Source organism: Haliotis rubra, unplaced genomic scaffold (assembly GCF_003918875.1).
Source record: "Haliotis rubra isolate DU_JTF1 unplaced genomic scaffold, ASM391887v1 Scf927, whole genome shotgun sequence".
NCBI lineage: Eukaryota > Metazoa > Mollusca > Gastropoda > Lepetellida > Haliotidae > Haliotis > Haliotis rubra.
Window position 1 is genome coordinate 160,099 of NW_025767665.1, and position 18,096 is coordinate 178,194.

At 41.4% G+C, this 18,096-nt stretch overlaps 1 protein-coding gene across 1 annotated transcript in view; it reads left to right on the forward strand.

Moving 5' to 3' along the window:
• Positions 1-18,096, forward strand: part of LOC124264477 (peroxisomal multifunctional enzyme type 2-like) — a 40,035-nt gene that overhangs the window by 18,504 nt on the left and 3,435 nt on the right. The window contains exons 4-20 of the mRNA XM_046699215.1: positions 1,111-1,170; positions 5,454-5,522; positions 7,206-7,290; positions 7,549-7,613; positions 7,904-8,026; positions 10,155-10,271; positions 10,414-10,479; positions 10,596-10,658; positions 11,196-11,293; positions 11,672-11,750; positions 12,555-12,712; positions 13,329-13,452; positions 13,999-14,171; positions 14,411-14,480; positions 16,678-16,784; positions 17,184-17,270; positions 17,721-17,801. Coding sequence (XP_046555171.1) covers positions 1,111-1,170; positions 5,454-5,522; positions 7,206-7,290; positions 7,549-7,613; positions 7,904-8,026; positions 10,155-10,271; positions 10,414-10,479; positions 10,596-10,658; positions 11,196-11,293; positions 11,672-11,750; positions 12,555-12,712; positions 13,329-13,452; positions 13,999-14,171; positions 14,411-14,480; positions 16,678-16,784; positions 17,184-17,270; positions 17,721-17,801 — 1,625 coding nt within the window. The remainder of the gene's footprint in view (positions 1-1,110; positions 1,171-5,453; positions 5,523-7,205; positions 7,291-7,548; positions 7,614-7,903; positions 8,027-10,154; positions 10,272-10,413; positions 10,480-10,595; positions 10,659-11,195; positions 11,294-11,671; positions 11,751-12,554; positions 12,713-13,328; positions 13,453-13,998; positions 14,172-14,410; positions 14,481-16,677; positions 16,785-17,183; positions 17,271-17,720; positions 17,802-18,096) is intronic.

The window sequence follows — 18,096 nt, forward strand, 5'->3', positions numbered from 1 at the left end:
TTGCGCTTACTCCACTATGAATGGAAATGCGTTTTACGAATGTTCTGGGTACCTTTGCAGGTTGGTTAAAACAACCAATTTGGGCTCTCCACGCTTCAATGCCGACTCCCATATCGAAACTTTGCGGAGCTCCGACAACACACAACCGCCTGCCGCCATTCCAGGTGGCACTGTCATTAGGTGGCGAATTCATTATGTCATTATTTCATTGTGAAACATGCCATTGCATTACACGCATAAATCTTATAGTTCTTCAGCCTCTTGTCTGAGGGACAATGTCGTACAAAATCATGTTATTGCTGGAATAATGCTCAAAACAGGTAGTTTAATGGCATTATGAAGATTCCAAAGTTGTTGAAATGTCTCAAACTTTTCGGCTGACAACTGTCTGTCTTTATGTGATATCATCTACAACTCAGAAGTAGAAAGGACATATGTTCTCCAAACATTTTCTTATATGAAAACCCCCACAAAATCACTCCCCAAAAAGCCTGATTTCCCACATTATACATGTAAAGCACTCGGTGCACGATTGTTTTGATTGGATGGAGTTTCTAGTTGCTTCATTATAAAAAAAGATCGCAAGAAATTCTATAATCTCATGCTTATGAAGGAACCTTGAAATACAGCTCTTGAAAGGCATTCAGAAGTTGGACGAACATGAATACATGACACGTTTTTATGGATAACACTTTTTGGTATTTTTTACAAAGGGGGATCACTTTCTGGTAGAACAGCAGGTAATCAACAAATATGTGTTGTGAAATTTCAATTTCACATGCACAACTCACACACCTGGCTGTTCAACCAGCAATTTTTTTAGTGGGCCTCCCTTGTAAGAAATAGCGAAACGTGACAAACAAAATAATGATTGTTTGTTAAAACAACTTTTTTATTCGGGTGTCCAAACTTATGAGACAAATCATCAGAGTTGGTCTGTTGATTTCATACAAAAATTGGTTTCGTTGCAATTATTAGATTTTGTGTTAGTGAGCAATTCATCGGTCTCAAATGAAATCAAATGGACTGTAAGTGTTTATTGGAGCAGAAAGTGTATACATTGTGTACTACAAGCAAGCTTCTCTGATATCTCTCTATGTTCCTGCACAGACTCAGTGGAAGATGGAGACAAGTTGGTTCAGACAGCACTGGATAACTTCGGCAGAATTGGTAAGTAGAAACACTTGTTACTGAGTAGTTTCCTGTATGGTGTGTAGAGACTTGTCAGGGCGGTGGGTAGTCTAGTGGTTAAAGCGTTCATCATTCTGAAGACTCAGGTTCGATTCCCCACATGGGTACTATTTGTGAAGCCCATTTCTGGTGTCCTCCACCATGATATTGCTGGAATATTGCTTAAAGTTGTGTAAAATCATTCTCACTCACTGATAATTTGAATCAATAGATATTTTTTATTCAAAATTCTTTATTCCTTGATCTGTTTTAGATCTAGTGAGTGAGTGACTGTAGTTTTACTCCGCTTTTAGGAATTTCGGCAGGGAACACCAGAAATGAGCTTCATACATTGTACCCATGTGGGGAATGGAACCTGGATCTTCGGCTTGACGAACGAACGCTTTAACCACAAGGTTACCCCACCGCCCGTTTTAGATCTAGTATTTGTTCGTTAGGAATTTCAAGCTCCATTCTCTCATGCTTTTATGTGTAAGTAGAAAAATGTTTAATGCATCATGGTCACTCTTTGAGCTGGAGTATGGTTACCGGGTGACATTTACATTTTTCACAAATCAGTGCCTGGCATGCAACTAATCAGTATTGCTGATCTGTATCTATAAATTTATAGCTTGTTTCACTGATAAATAGATTCGTACATCTAAGGTATAACGCTAATAACAACTGTAGCACATGCTCCAATTTAATGAAGATGTTGATTATGATCAAAAAGATAAACAATGTTACTGTTAAAGTGAGTTCAGTGTGGCTTTCTTTGAACCTTATAGTGACAGGTGTTAAAAGATTCTGTATGGAAGATAGTAGTATCTTTATCAAGCAAGCATTTTCCTCACTCGAAGCTAGATTAGAAAGCCATTGTAGCGTGGCTTGAATGCTGATGCAGAAGGAACTGTGCATGCGGCTATATCTGGATTAAACACAGTGTGCGCGCCTACCGCCTGCTGAAACACAGAGTGTGCGTCTGCCGCCGGCTGCGCTGCTGTGGTTTGGGTAACAGGCGCGGGCGTTAGGGACGGCGCTGCTAGCAATAAGTTTGGATCTATATGAATGGGATTGTTAATTCCCTGATGTAAACCAGAACCCAAGCTAAACCTACCTTCGCTTGAGTGTTCCGAGGACGATCCAAGGTCGGTCCTTGAATGTCCACCTGCAGGCTTTCTGTGCAGATTCCACTGCTGTCCCGTGTTGTCCTTCGTTGGATGACGTTAGATTGTTAATAGCTGTGCGCGACAGGAGTTCGGTGGTGACGCGAGAAGTGAGGTAACTCACTGTTAGCTGTCGCGTAGTGTGATGACGTAGCAACTCATGACGTCATGTACTGACGTTAAGTTTGCAGCTGCGCGTGCCAAGGTCATGTTTGTAAACAAAGGCACGTAGTATGGCGACGCCAACAATAACACAATTTAGCGGTTAATGCTAAATGCGATTACATGTACACAGTCTGTAATGACTAAATATGATTTATACAACCAGATACACATTTCAAACATAAGACATGTAACTGTTTTGCATACGCTTGAATCCAAGGACAATTTATTTTGGTCCAAAGAATCAATCATAACCTAGCATACTGAAATGCACATGCAAAACATGTGGTGTCATAGCAGTGTATAAAATATGGTCCCATGGTACTTGACGATCTATATTTGTGAAGGACGGTCTATTAAATAAGTACCGTCCATAAGCCGAATTTTGAGGACCCAAAAAATATGTCTGTAGAAGGGGGTCGTCTTATCTATAAGATACAATTTCACGGAAATATTTTTTAGCTCGCCAGTGCCCTGCCAGGACGATGTTACAGGTTACCGGTACATCTGCCAGGATGTTTGCCACGATTACAACGTTTATGTTGTGAATGATGAATAAATACATATTAACCTGTACGTTTTCATTATTTCAACATATTATTACATATTAGTCATTATGACATTTATCGTACAATCAGCTGACTAAGCTGTGCACACATTTCCCGGTGATCAAGTTCAAACATGCACAATAATATAACGGGATGAATTCTGGCGCAGTCATCAGTAAAATATGATACAGAATACTATTATTTAACCCAAAGAAATTGTAACGGTAACATGCCATTCCTGCGGGAATATCTACTCCAGTGAGAGTAACTAGTGTTATGTGTTTTTATGTACGCGCCCTTTTTCCTTAATTATTCATGTCTGCACAACTTTCACCCATAACATTAGGTATCATCTGAAAGATCATGTTCTCACCTTTCTTAGTGAGTAATCTGTTTTGTTATATCTATAATCTTGGAAACATACCTTCACTACAAAGTATGCCAACCTACTCCCTGTAGCTCAATTTCATCAGTTAAATCCCTATATCCCATACTAAGTTCATATAATGATTATATTACCCAGGCAGGCTGATAGGGAAGTTTCTCAGCTTGCCATCCACGTATGGATTGATAACTTTACCATCACTTTAGTTAGTAATGTTTTCGGAATTGGAAAAGCACAATTCCTTGGGACTGGCGGGTCTGAGAGGGTTGTCCAGTTAATTGTTTCCTCCAACGTCCGCCCATTCCCCTTATCTAGACCATGGTAAAGCCCGTCAGGGCCGAACATCGCCACTGCTCTAAGGAACGTTGGGGAGGACCTCGGGAAGCCGGACATGGGTAAATATGGTACACCTCCTTCATATGCTCTATGGGGTTGCTTTGAATAAGCCAACTGTCAGGATTTATATTGACTAGACTTCCAGAGAGTATGTCAACAATATAATGTCATTCTCACCCAACCTGTGTTTGTTCATCTTTGACTCCTAGTATATTAGTTTGTGAAAACGTCCTTTTGGACACTAGTGTGGAAGTTTGGTTTGCCTAAAGCTACGTTTCTGTCTGCTATTTTTATGTTACGGTACGGGAACTAAGTCAGCAGTATACCAGTATACTGCGAGGGGCCAGGCCGCCGTAACAGAAATATATCCTAGCATTGTGTAATTTTAATTACAGTTTTTGCACTATAAATGTAAAATATATATAATCAACACTAAGGTTATGCGGACCCTCATGAACGTGGTAACTTGTACGCACATGGAAGGGGTAAAATAGGCAAGCCATTTAAATTCACACATTTTTACGGATGTTACTGTCAACTAGCAGTCTATGGAAAACAAGGCGGTAATTAGTCTGTCTCACAGTCCCTGAACCACATTATTTTCCCCACTGCCACGCCATCTCTGCAGTGCTAAAGCCCTAAATAAAGCAAGTCTAGATTCCCTCAGGTTCAATCTCTGGTCTCCCTAGGGCTCCTTTTCAATATAAATGGGCTTGTTTGTTACTATCAAAATTACATATATTCAGAGACTAAGCCTTAGTCTAGGCGGTAATAAGCAAGCCAGTTTGTTGACATGTTATCGTCTAACTACAATATGTATTATATTTAGCAAAACAAAATATATTATCCATTTTCTGTGAACTACACTTCATTTCGATGCGTGAGTAGACGCAATATGATTGTGAATTTTTTTAATAATGTGGACCAAAGTAACCGCCAGTTGTCTGTGGTCTGTGTTTGCCGCGATTAGGACCCCATCACGGGGGATCGGCTTATGTACGAAACATACCATTTTGACACTGGGTCAAGTTTGGGGGTTGGCTTATATATGGGGTCGGCTTATAGACGGTAATTAACGGTAAAGGAAATATTTGAAAAAATAAACTTAACTTGGTTTGAAAACCCCCATTTGTTGATTTTTTATTGTTTTAATTTTTGGGACTGGCTGTGTTTACTCAGTATTGGTCACTTTTTTGGACAGCCGGTCCTTGGACAGGCCACATTTCAAAACTATTTTATTCACTGATCATGGCCATCGTGTTGATATTCAATTGCTTTCAGATTGCAAGTAAATTGTTACCAAACTTCAATTTCAATTTTCTTTTTGTTTAATCAGAGTAAAATATGTTACAGTTAACAATTTGATGCACGAAATTGGGTTTTAGAAGCAGATACAACTTGTATTGTTTTCATACTTATATAAGCAAAAGTGGGTGGTGCTTGGTTGATGCTCCTGTGCCCAGATGTGTGTTAGACTGTGTTCACTGATAAGCATGCATGCCATGTAGGGATGAGCAAACCATGATGGTATTTGTAAATACTTGTGTTCCAATAATCCACCACAGTTGCAGCACTAAATATACTCCCAGAGAAGATGGCTACATATGTCACAGAGGTCACAGAATGTATATAGTTGTAAGGTCCAACCTATGCAGGCTGTGATTCCCATGTCTTTCTGTTTGCCAGATGTCGTTGAGAACAATGCTGGCATCCTCAGGGACAAATCTTTTGCCAGGATCAGCGACCAAGACTGGGGTAAGTCAAAGTTTGTCTTTCTTTGATGACAAAATCATATGTTTTTTGGCTGTGTGAAGCAACCTTAACCAATAGCCATATAAAAGTGCAACATTTTTTTAGGTCAGTTGGTATGGGTCTGAATTAAAGTGGATTATCAAACTCTGTTCTGTGAAAAGTACAGAAAGTAGCTTAGGTGTATTTCAGGAAAGGAAAATCTGCTATTATATTGTGGCTTATCATTCAGAAGAGCTGAGTTGGATTATTTCTAATCCTGACACTTTGCATTTAGATCATGAAGCTCAGAACCAAAAACATGATGCTTCTGCATCATTGGTGCCTGTTGCTTTTGGTTGCAAACATGAGTTATCTGCCTTTGATCATCCACTTTGTCCAGAAAGTCTGACTGCAGACTGGACTCTTTGATACTTTGCCTTGCTTAGACAGAAAGAGAAATGGAAGTCAGATCCAATGGATTTCATTATGACCTCCCAAGATCATGTGTTGTGTCCCAATAACAAGTGATTTACACAAATTTGGATAATCATGATTTCAGTATACTTACCCTGACATAACAAGTCTTCCTGTCCACCTAACATGTGGACATGAAACTTATTGCCAGTGTGAAGGCAGTGAGTGAGTGAGTGAGTGAGTTAAAAATTAAAAGTCACATCGGCAATATTTCAGCCATATCGTGACTAAAACTAGTTTAAATTCATAATACATACATATAATATATAAAACCTTGTCAACGAAGGACAGTAAAATTACTAGATTATCACAAAATGAGTTAAAACTAGCTAGTATATATCTTTAAAAGAAGAAAACTATTTTTGGACAATACAATGTAAAAATGGTCTAGTAATCGCCAGTGAGTAATTAAGGGACATATCGTGAATTAGCAACCGAGGGCAGTGGCTGCTGCATGTGGTGAAGAAGCTTGTTTTTGGTTCTGGTATATGATGAAAGTGAAGAAGATACTTACAGTGTATTGCATTAGGACCAGTATACTGGTATCATGAATATCCAAATTGATGTAACAGTGTGTGATGCCCATTTCTGATGTACCCCTCTATGTTAGTGCTGGAATATTGCTGACCATAATATCTCCCTCAGTACTTCAGTGAGTAAATGAGTTTAGTTTTATGCTGCACTAAGCAATATTCCAGCTGTCTGGACCAGACAATCCAGTGATCAACAGCATGAGCATCGACTTACGCAATTGGAATACACAATTGGTATACGATGACATGTGTCAACCAAGTCAGCGAGCCTGACCACCCATTCCTGTTAGTTGCCTCTTACAACAAGCATGGGTTACTGAAGATCAATTCTAATTCTAATCAATTCTTTTACGGGTCCAGTACCTCAGTGTTTCATTATTTTAAGAAAATATGATACATTATTTGTGGCATTTTTTTCACTCCCATGACTGAAAATCAGAACTTATGTTGCTACTAACAAAAACTTTTATTTTGTGGCAGCCTATGTTGAGATTGTAAACTGAGGATTACTTATTGAGGGTTGCTACAGTACCATGTTTTATTGATTATTCTAAGTATTAGTATCTGATTAACATGTGTGGTTTTAGATAGGTATTTTGTGACTTAGTACTGACTGTAGTAATTGGTTGTGACGTGTGATGCTTGCTGCCTCGAAAACAATCTGATGAAACTGATCACTGTTGTAATGTTGGCGCCACAGACCTCATCCACAGAGTCCATCTCCGAGGGTCATTCTTGGTGACACGAGCAGCATGGCCGCACATGAAGAAACAGAATTATGGAAGGTAGTTCACTTTCGGCTCTGCTTTTGACTCAACTTGTTGATACCAGGAAATCAAATCTGTTGTGATGAGCAATTGTTATAATCTCAAGGCTATTCCACCGCCTGTAAGCGCCAAGATGTGAGTGGCTTGAATGCTTCGATACCTTGATCGATGGTCTTTTTCCTTGGTTGCTTTTAATGTGCCATCATCTATTTCTCTGCAACATGACAAACATTAAGTTGTTCATGGAATGTGACACTTGCCTCTGTTTTTTTTCAGAATTATCATGACCACATCAGCTGCTGGTATCTATGGCAACTTTGGCCAGGCCAACTATAGTGCAGGTGAACATAATTCTGTACAACACTAAAGACAGACTTAAAAACATTATTCAGATTTCTGTCTGAATTGGCAGATGTTTTAATGTTTTTCATCTTTAACCTGATCATGTAGTTTACGTCGACATTCAGAAGGACTTTAGTACCGAAACAATCATGAACTACCCCTTGATATATGTTGAGTTTTGAAAATTGAACATCCTAAGTTACATCCTAAAACCCCATTGTGATACATCTTCCTGATGTGGCTAGGGATATGATGTATACAGCACAAACTGAAACTCATCTTCTTGCAGCCAAACTTGGTCTCCTTGGTCTGAGCAACACCCTGTCTATTGAGGGGAAGAAGAACAACATCAGCAGCAACACCATCGCCCCCATTGCAGGTTCTCGCCTTACTGAGACGGTCATGCCACCAGGTGAGAAATATGGCCTTGTTGGGAGCTCATGCCACCAGGTGAGAAATATGGCCTTGTTGGGAGCTCATACCACCAGGTGAGAAATATGGCCTTGTTGGGAGCTCATGCCACCAGGTGAGAAATATGGCCTTGTTGGGAGCTACCACCAGGTGCCACCAGGTGAGAAATATGGCCTTGTTGGGAGCTCATGCCACCAGGCCACCAGGTGGGAGCTCAACCAGGTGAGAAATATGGCCTTGTTGGGAGCTCATGCCACCAGGTGAGAAATATGGCCTTGTTGGGAGCTCATGCCACCAGGTGAGAAATATGGCCTTGTTGGGAGCTCATGCCACCAGGTGAGAAATATGGCCTTGTTGGGAGCTCATGCCACCAGGTGAGAAATATGGCCTTGTTGGGAGCTCATGCCACCAGGTGAGAAATATGGCCTTGTTGGGAGCTCATGCCACCAGGTGAGAAATATGGCCTTGTTGGGAGCCTCATGCCACCAGGTGAGAAATATGGCCTTGTTGGGAGCTCATGCCACCAGGTGAGAAATATGGCCTTGTTGGGAGCTCATGCCACCAGGTGAGAAATATGGCCTTGTTGGGAGCTCATGCCACCAGGTGAGAAATATGGCCTTGTTGGGAGCTCATGCCACCAGGTGAGAAATATGGCCTTGTTGGGAGCTCATACCACCAGGTGAGAAATATGGCCTTGTTGGGAGCTCATGCCACCAGGTGAGAAATATGGCCTTGTTGGGAGCTCATGCCACCAGGTGAGAAATATGGCCTTGTTGGGAGCTCATGCCACCAGGTGAGAAATATGGCCTTGTTGGGAGCTCATGCCACCAGGTGAGAAATATGGCCTTGTTGGGAGCTCATGCCACCAGGTGAGAAATATGGCCTTGTTGGGAGCTCATGCCACCAGGTGAGAAATATGGCCTTGTTGGGAGCTCATGCCACCAGGTGAGAAATATGGCCTTGTTGGGAGCTCATGCCACCAGGTGAGAAATATGGCCTTGTTGGGAGCTCATGCCACCAGGTGAGAAATATGGCCTTGTTGGGAGCTCATGCCACCAGGTGAGAAATATGGCCTTGTTGGGAGCTCATGCCACCAGGTGAGAAATATGGCCTTGTTGGGAGCTCATGCCACCAGGTGAGAAATATGGCCTTGTTGGGAGCTCATGCCACCAGGTGAGAAATATGGCCTTGTTGGGAGCTCATGCCACCAGGTGAGAAATATGGCCTTGTTGGGAGCTCATGCCACCAGGTGAGAAATATGGCCTTGTTGGGAGCTCATGCCACCAGGTGAGAAATATGGCCCAGCTCATACCACCAGGTGAGAAATATGGCCTTGTTGGGAGCTCATGCCACCAGGAGAAATATGGAGAGCTCAATATGGCCATGTTGGGAGCTCATGCCACCAGGTGAGAAATATGGCCTTGTTGGGAGCTCATGCCACCAGGTGAGAAATATGGCCTTGTTGGGAGCTCATGCCACCAGGTGAGAAATATGGCCTTGTTGGGAGCTCATGACACCAGGGGAGAGAATGGGCTTGTTAGGGATCATGTTGCCAGATGAGGGAAGGGCCTTATTTGCCACCAGGTGAGTGAAAGGGATCATGCTGCCAGGTAAGAGAAAGGAACTTGTCGGAGGGTCATGCTACCAGGTGATTGAAAGAGGGGTTGTTTAGAGCGGTCATCCTGACATGTTTGAGAAGGGGACTTGTTAGGGTGTCATGCCACCAGGTGACAAATATGGCCTTGTTGGAAGCTCATGCCACCAGGGTAAAGGAATGGACTTGTTAGGGTGCCATGCCACCAGGTTGTGTGCTTTTAGCACAGCATTGAACAGGATAATTGTTGAGCATTATTGTGGGGCGATGGGGTAGCCTAATGGTTAAAGCGTCCGCTCGTCATGCTGAGGACCTGGGTTCGATTCCCTACTTGGGTACAATGTGTGAAGCCCATTTCTGGTGTCCCCCGCTGTGTTATTGCTGGAATATTGCTAAAAGCAGCGTAAAACCATACTCACTCACTCACTCAGTATAGAAACAAATACAGTTCAAATGCCTCAGATTCTTGTTTGACAATCTTGTTTGCTATATATATATGTAGGCGCTGCTTCACTAACTGTCCTATGTGTTGTAGACTGGATCAAGGCCCTAAAACCCGAGTATGTGATGCCTCTCGTCTTGTTTCTGTGTCATGAGAGCTGCCCAGAGACTGGTTCCCTGTTTGAGGTTGGAGCTGGATGGATGGCAAAATGTAAGTACATCAACCACCACTGGTCAGATTCATGTGCTGCTCAAGTACAGTTACTAATATTACTTGCTTACATATTGACTGAGATTTTTTGGTGTGGATCAAAACCGCACTCTCATTTCTTCGTCTGTTTTTTATTTTGCAGTGAGATGGGAGAGAACTCTTGGAGCCACAGTCAGGAGGAAAAACATAGCAATGACACCTGAAGATGGTAGGTGTCATTGTAAGATGCAGAATCTTGCTGTAATCTTGCTGTAAATAAGCTCTTCTATCAAATGCAGGGTGTTAAATGATATAAATCTGATTTGTTACATTATCTATTTCCAGTGAGAGACAACTGGGAAAAAATTACAGACTTCACACAGTCCAGCCACCCTTCTTCTAATCAAGGTAAGTGATTAGAAGTGTTACAGTCAAGGTCAAGGTAGATGTAGCAGTTAACTCACCTCAACTCAGGTGACTTTATCAAGATTAACTCACCTGTACTCCAAATGGCAGAATCAATGTAAATGTAGAACAAAGCTCTTTTGAAGTCCAACTGCCTGATGAAGGGAAATGAAAAATTAGCTCACCCGATCTCCCAGTGACCAAAGGTAATTGTATTTTCTTAACTTACACTTGTCAGTTACAAGATTTGACACTGCCTACGCTGGGATTGAAAGAAAATCATGTATGTTTATCCTTACCCTGGGAAGATTTTTTCCACCTTATGCATATCATTGTGATATAAAATATCTGACTGACTAGATTTGAGTATTCTTAAATGATGCCAGGCCATTTGAGAAATCTCATTAAAACCATCTTTTACTGTGATACATTACCTCCCTGCATGAAGATCTGACAGATCTGTGTCTTGTGAACCTTGAGCAATCTGCCCAGTGTTGGTGAAGAACACAGGAGTTCTTGAGCCAATCAAATGTGTTTCAGAGTCCACAGCCGGGATGATAAAGGTGATACAGGACATAGATGCAGCAGCTGAAGCACCACCAGCAGCCAGGCAGACACAGTCTACAGGCATGGATCCTGTAAGTATAACTGGCTTATTCTCCAGGCTAGCTATTCTCGAAACATTTGTAGCCCTACGAACTTCTTAAGCCCATTCTTAACACATTTGCTATGATCAAAATTAAGAATTCTTAGGACTACGAACGTTTTGAGAATAAGGGCCCAGTTGATTTCAAGTTAATTAACAAGGATGAAAGGAACTGTGCCAATCCTGAAAAAAGTCATAAAATTACATCAGTGACTGATCTTCTTGGGGTTTGTTAAGGAAGAGAACTTTGATAAGTTATTTTGAATTGATATAAAAATTATTAATAAGTCTTGTCTGTCGATTCCTGTGGTGTTATTAGGTGCACATATGAATGAGCTCAGTCAGTTATCATGTTGTACTCTGTCCTCAGGAGTTGGCCAAGGCTCATGACTTTGCACCTGACACCTTCACCTATGAACCTCGTGAAGTTATTCTGTATGCTTTGGGAGGTAAGTCTGTCTATCTTTCTCAATGAGTTATATTCATCGATCAAAAAGGTGGGACATTAAACCTGAGATATATACTCCTAAAGAAAAGTTATGACTTATTTTCTTTTTTCAGTGACTGCAGGTAGATCAAAATGTCAGACAGTCACTTCTTTTGAGGGATGTGTATAATGTAAACAACAGATTGATGTGTGGAGTTAAGCAAGCTTGTTTGTAACACATGAAGATGCAGGCTAGAATTGGTCTTGATGCATGCCACCATGTCCCGTATGTGTAGATCGATGGTCACGATGTCCATCACTGGACTGCCTGGTCCGACAGACACCATGATTTACAGACCTGGGTGCCATTTCACAAAGCGATTGTAGCACTAAGGTGATCGTAACTCCCATACTTTAACATAGACTTACGACAGTCATAGAGCTGAGGTGATCGTAACTCCCATACTTTAACATAGACTTACGACAGTCGTAGCATTTACTGCTGAGGTGATCGTAACTCCCATACTTTAACTGAGGTGATCGTGAACTCCCATACTTTAACATAGACTTACGACAGTCGTGGCACTGAGGTGATCGTAACTCCCATACTTTAACATAGACTTACGACAGTCGTGGTGCTATGATCGTGAACTCCCATTGTAACAAACAGACCCTGCGTGCTATGACAGCTGTGAAACAGAAAATTGTTATACAGAGTGTGCTGTTAAACAACAAATATTCAAATAAACAAAAGCTTGTTCCTACGCTTGCAGTATTCTGGTTTAGAAAGGAGTTGTAACTGTAATTTTATCCTACATGTTTGCAGTGGGCATGTCCACAAAAGAAGACAATTACCTGCAGTTCCTGTTTGAGGGGTCAGAAGCCTTCTGCACATTGCCGACATTTGCCGTGATCCCTGCCCAGATGACCATGATGAAGGGTCTCATGCAGGAGATCCCCGGTCTCAAGCAGGACCCAGTCAGGGTAAGGCAGGACCCAGTCAGGGTAAGGCAGGACCCAGTCAGGGTAAGGCAGGACCATAGCAGGCCAGTTGCCGTCACCTTCACTACCTGCTGGCTCACTCGGCACTCATAATGGTGTATTAATAATGTACGTCTGAAATAGCAGTTTTTCTTTTGTTAGAAGTTATTTGTACTAACTGAATGTCAAAGGAACAACTTTCCATTTTCACCCCCTTTTTTCTCCTTCCCCCTCTGCATATAAGATACAAATATGTTTCAGAGTGAGTGAGTGAGTGAGTGAGTGAATTTTTTTTTCACACGCATTCAGCAATATTCCAGCTATATTGCGACGGTCTCTAAATAATCGAGTCTGGACCAGACAATCAAGTGATCAACAGCATGAAAATATATTTAAGAAGACTTATTGGCCTTAATAAAAAAAATGCATCACAGTGACCCACAGATGCTAGCTCATAATTACCTAAGCTGAAAAGGGATATACGATGTATTATGTTGTTTGTACATGCCAGGTATGAGTGCTGAATAAGCTAAGACCCTGCCACACCTGGTAGTGATGTGGATGCCTGTAGCAGTAGTTGTTAGTCTATGATAACCCTTGTATCCCCCTGTTGTTGCAGGTGCTGCATGGGGAACAGTATCTGGAGGTGTACAAGCCCCTCCCTACTGGAGCCACGATCACCAGTAAACTCAAGATAGCAGATATCCTGGACAAAGGCTCAGGAGCTTTGGTTCTGTACAATGGTATGTGCACGTAATGTTTCTTAGGAATTAGGACTGACATTGCTTGGATATAATGTATGGTTTCTATAGGAAAAGAGAGTGACAGGAGGCGTACTGACAGTGTATCATAACCAACATAGTGTTGGCTATATTATGTATATCATCCAAAAGTGTGTTCCACAGGAGATATCGCTTGTGTGAGATCAAACGATATCTCCTAGGAGATATCGTTTTGACAGTAGATTTTGTACAATACCCTGACAATGCTATGACGTCATGAGCATGATGACGTCACAATGCTATGACATCGCTGCACTGCAAGTCTAATGACAGAACGGTGGTCAGAGATGTACTTTTTTCAATGAAAACTAATGAGGAGTGATTTTTGATGATAAAGTTCAACCACTCGTTGATAAAAGTAAAAATATTTGTAACTTTATCAACTCGTGGTGATATATTTGATATCAAAAGACACTCGGGTGAGATTCTCTATATATCTTTGTACATACAGTACACAGTGCTCTGATTAAGCTTGGGTTATAATGGCTCATATCTCTGATTCCCTAGTCGAGAGCTTTGATGAAAAGGGCGAGAAGGTGGCCTTCAATCAGTTCTCCATCTTTGTGGTTGGGTCTGGAAACTTTGGTGGCAAGAGGGCATCTGACGCCCTCATCCCAACAGCCACAGTGCCGGCTCGTGCTCCTGACGCCAGCATTACAGAGAGCACTCATGTGGATCAGGTGAGCTACAACACTGGTGATGCTTGCATCCCATATATATTACATAACCCATTTCAGACCTAAGTAAGGGGCCGTGGGGTAGCCTTCACTCATCATGAAAAAGATCCGTGTTCGATTCCCCTCATGGGTACAATGTGTGAAGCCCATTTTACAAATTTTGCTAACTGCTGAACAACCTAAGCCTACTTATATGAAAGATGACATGATGACGATGTCCATGATGTGTTTGTGTTGTCCAGGCTGCCCTCTACAGACTGAGTGGAGACAGGAACCCACTTCACATTGACCCAAGCTTTGCTGCCATGGCAGGTAATCAGGGGCTTCATTGTCGTTTCGAGCATGTATCAGAGGCCCAGATAAGCTGCGTATCCGGGTAAAATACGCATATAAAATTTCCAATTACGCATTGAAAAATAATTGTTGCGTACCAATTATGCATTTAAAATGTTAGATACGCAAAAAGTTTAAAACAATTGTGTACGGAGTATATTTATAAAAATCGCTTGCGTAATGAAAAAGACATCGATTGCTATCAAGTTGTACTGTTAGTATAGGACAAGTGCTGTACTGTCCATTTAGGTTGAGTGATTTTTTATGAACTCATTTCCATTATATTTAAGTTGGTTTGGATTAGGTATGACATAGTCATAAGGCAGAACATACCTGCTTAGTAAACTTACTCAGTCACATAATACTTAGGTGAGTAAAATGACTGAAATACGCACGTTTGAAAGCAGTGGGTAACGGAAAATGAAATACCCACTCAACATTAATAATACCCACTCCAAAAAAATACAGTGGGTACAGTACCCACATGAGCTAAATCTTAGCTGGAGCTCTGATGTATTTTCACCCTCTTACACACATCAGTGCTGCAATGCTCTGTTGAAACCCTACATGGATATGTTCTCTGAAACTATTCAAAGCTGCAGTGCCTTGTTGAAGGGCTTATCTTACATAGGTCATCTCCATTACACAAACCAAAGGAACAGTGCTCCATTGAAGGGTTAACTATTGTTAGGATATGTCATTCTGATGATTGTTCTACTGGTGGGCTGATTTTGATGCAATTAAAATATCAAGGGGATCATATACACTACCTTTAAAGATTCGAGATGCATATGACAAGTTTCACAGTTGTACTTTTGTAGATATTACATGATATCTTATGGTTTTGTATTTTTCAGTTAGAATCGACCCAAATTTGTCTCTTATCCTCATTAATGAGTGTGTGAGTGAGTGATTAAGTTGGGTTTTATGCCACTTTGAACAGTATTCCAGTCACGTCATGGTGTGTCCATTGTATGTGGAAGGAGCCTGAAGGGAGGCTGGGCTCAGATGTTTCCCACTCTGGTACAAAACCCACAAGCATGGGTATGGTGCTGTCAGACCAAGAAACATAGCTACGGTGAATTAGGATTTGAACCCACGATCATATTTCTCTGGCATGCCCAAGGGACACAACTCTGCACAACAAATCAGGGAACCATAGGCCATGTGCTCACTCATGAATTTTCAACATGTAGCTTGTTATGAAATACACAATGCCATTTAGAAAGTGGTCAAATGTAACAAATGTTATATTTGGGATTACACTTTCTTAGTAAAGTACAGATTCTAGTACTTTTTGGGTTGAGTCCCATCTGGAATTCGAACCCACACCCTCAGAGTCAGGCACCTAATCGCCAGCACACTAAGTCAGATGCCTAGACTGCTCAGCCACTGTGGCTTCCACAAAAATGGAAGTCGGACAACTGGTAGTCTAGACTACGGACTTTGTGTAATCCCAAATATAACATGTTACATATGACCACTTTCTAGAATGGCATTGTGTATTTCATAGCTTTGGGCCGTGGGAGCCATGCCAATTAACACTTATCAGAGGGGTAAACAAAGTCCGCGACCACCTCCGTCGCGTAGTGGTAAGAGCGTCCGCCCGGAGTGCGGAAGGTTGCGGGTTTGATCCCCGACTGCGTCACACCAAAAGACGTTAAAATATGGTACTTGTAGGTCCCTGCCTGGCGCTTGGCATTAATGGGTACATCAAGGACTGGTCAGCACGGAGTCAGTATAATGTGTCTGAGTGGGGTATTCATGCTTCACTGCGGCATGGTATCACAGTGGGCTAGCACTATAAAATCAGCTTCAGTCTGGGCTAGTACAAGCAGCCGCACATACACATACACACGCATGCACGTCATCATATGAGCGAAATATTCTCAAGCACAACGTTAAACCCAATTCCACCACCACCACCACACAAAGTCCGCAGTCTAGACTACCAGTTGTCCAACTTCCATTTTTGTTGAAGCCGCGGTGGCTGAGCGGTCTAGGCGTCTGACTTTGTGTGCTGGCGATTTGGTGCCTGACTCTGAGGGTGTGGGTTCAAATCCCGGATGGGACTCAACTCAAAAAGTACTAGAATCTGTACTTTACAAAGAAAGTGTAATCCCAAATATAACATACGTTACATGTAGCATGTTATCAGTGTTGCTCTGATCTCCAGGTTTTGACACCCCAATCATCCATGGCTTGTGCAGCTTTGGCTATGCTGTGAGACATGTTCTACGTCGTTATGCCAACAATGATGTCAGCAGGTTCAAGGCTGTTAAAGTGAGTGAGAACAAACATTGCATTTGGAAGAAGCTCCGTTGTGTCACAGATAGAGCATTCTGTGACTAACTGAAAAGACCATGTGCAAGGTTGCATTTACTACTGAAATCAGTTGATTATTATTAGGTCCTTCTAATCAGGTGAGTGCAGTTGTCATGGAAGTCATACAGTATCATTTAATGTAACATGATGTCATAAAATAACTCTGATAGGTGGTCAGTAACTCTTTGTATTGGTGATGTCACAAATGATATTTTCCAATTTGCAGGTGTTATTTAGTGCTCAGAGCAAATAACATTGTTGTATGTGTGTTAAAGTTAAAAGTCCTACTTGTACCACTAGTATGCATGCAAGGACAGTTTCTAGACTACTGTACACTGTAGAGTCTGTGTGTTGCAGGTGAGGTTTGCGAAGCCTGTGTTGCCGGGACAGAGTATTCAGACTGACATGTGGAAGGAGGGTAACAGAATCTACTTCCAGTGTAAGGTGAGTCCCCTTCAGTTTCTCTAGCTAATGACACACGTTCTATGTTTGATCTGTACTTTCTTGTCATAACAAACCTTCATGGACATATTTTGATATACTATGTATTATAAACATTCACTGTGAGTCTGGTTAATGATTATTGATTTTCTGTTGCTTTCGTAGAGATATATATGCATGTACTTGTATTGGTAAAGTCTGTATTTTTGTGGGTGTGCAATATGCATGAACAATGGTTTATTAAATAAAGAAGTTGTATTTCCGTAGAATTACTACACAATAATTTGCATATATATGTACACCAATTTATAAATGCCACTCAAAGAAGTAAGATGCATGAATATTATGACAAAACTGTTCCCTTGAAAGCTTTTTGAATTATATTTTGCTTATAAATGTAAAGCTGTCAAATGACGGTCCAGTCAGAACCCTGACATTGATGAATGTTTACAGGTAGTGGAGACAGGTAACACAGCTTTATCCGGTGCATATGTGGACTTGACAGGTAGCAGTGAACAACAAGCCTCTGTAGTGGTGAGTGTCAACTGTTGTTATCCATTGCACATTGTTCAGGAACAAGCTCTCGTATGTAAAACATATGTTGGTAGAACTGTTGATAATGTTATCTACTCAAGTGATGAAGTTTTAGTTAAAGGTTAGCTAGAACTAAAAAGGATTTTCTGGCTTCTCTTGAAGTGGAATAACATAAAATAAATACATGAATGCATTTTAACATATTTTCAAATGAACAAAACAATAAGTAGGTGCCAAAATAAGAAGTTGATCCAAGGGGTGTAGACACATTTAACACATACTTTGCTATCAATGA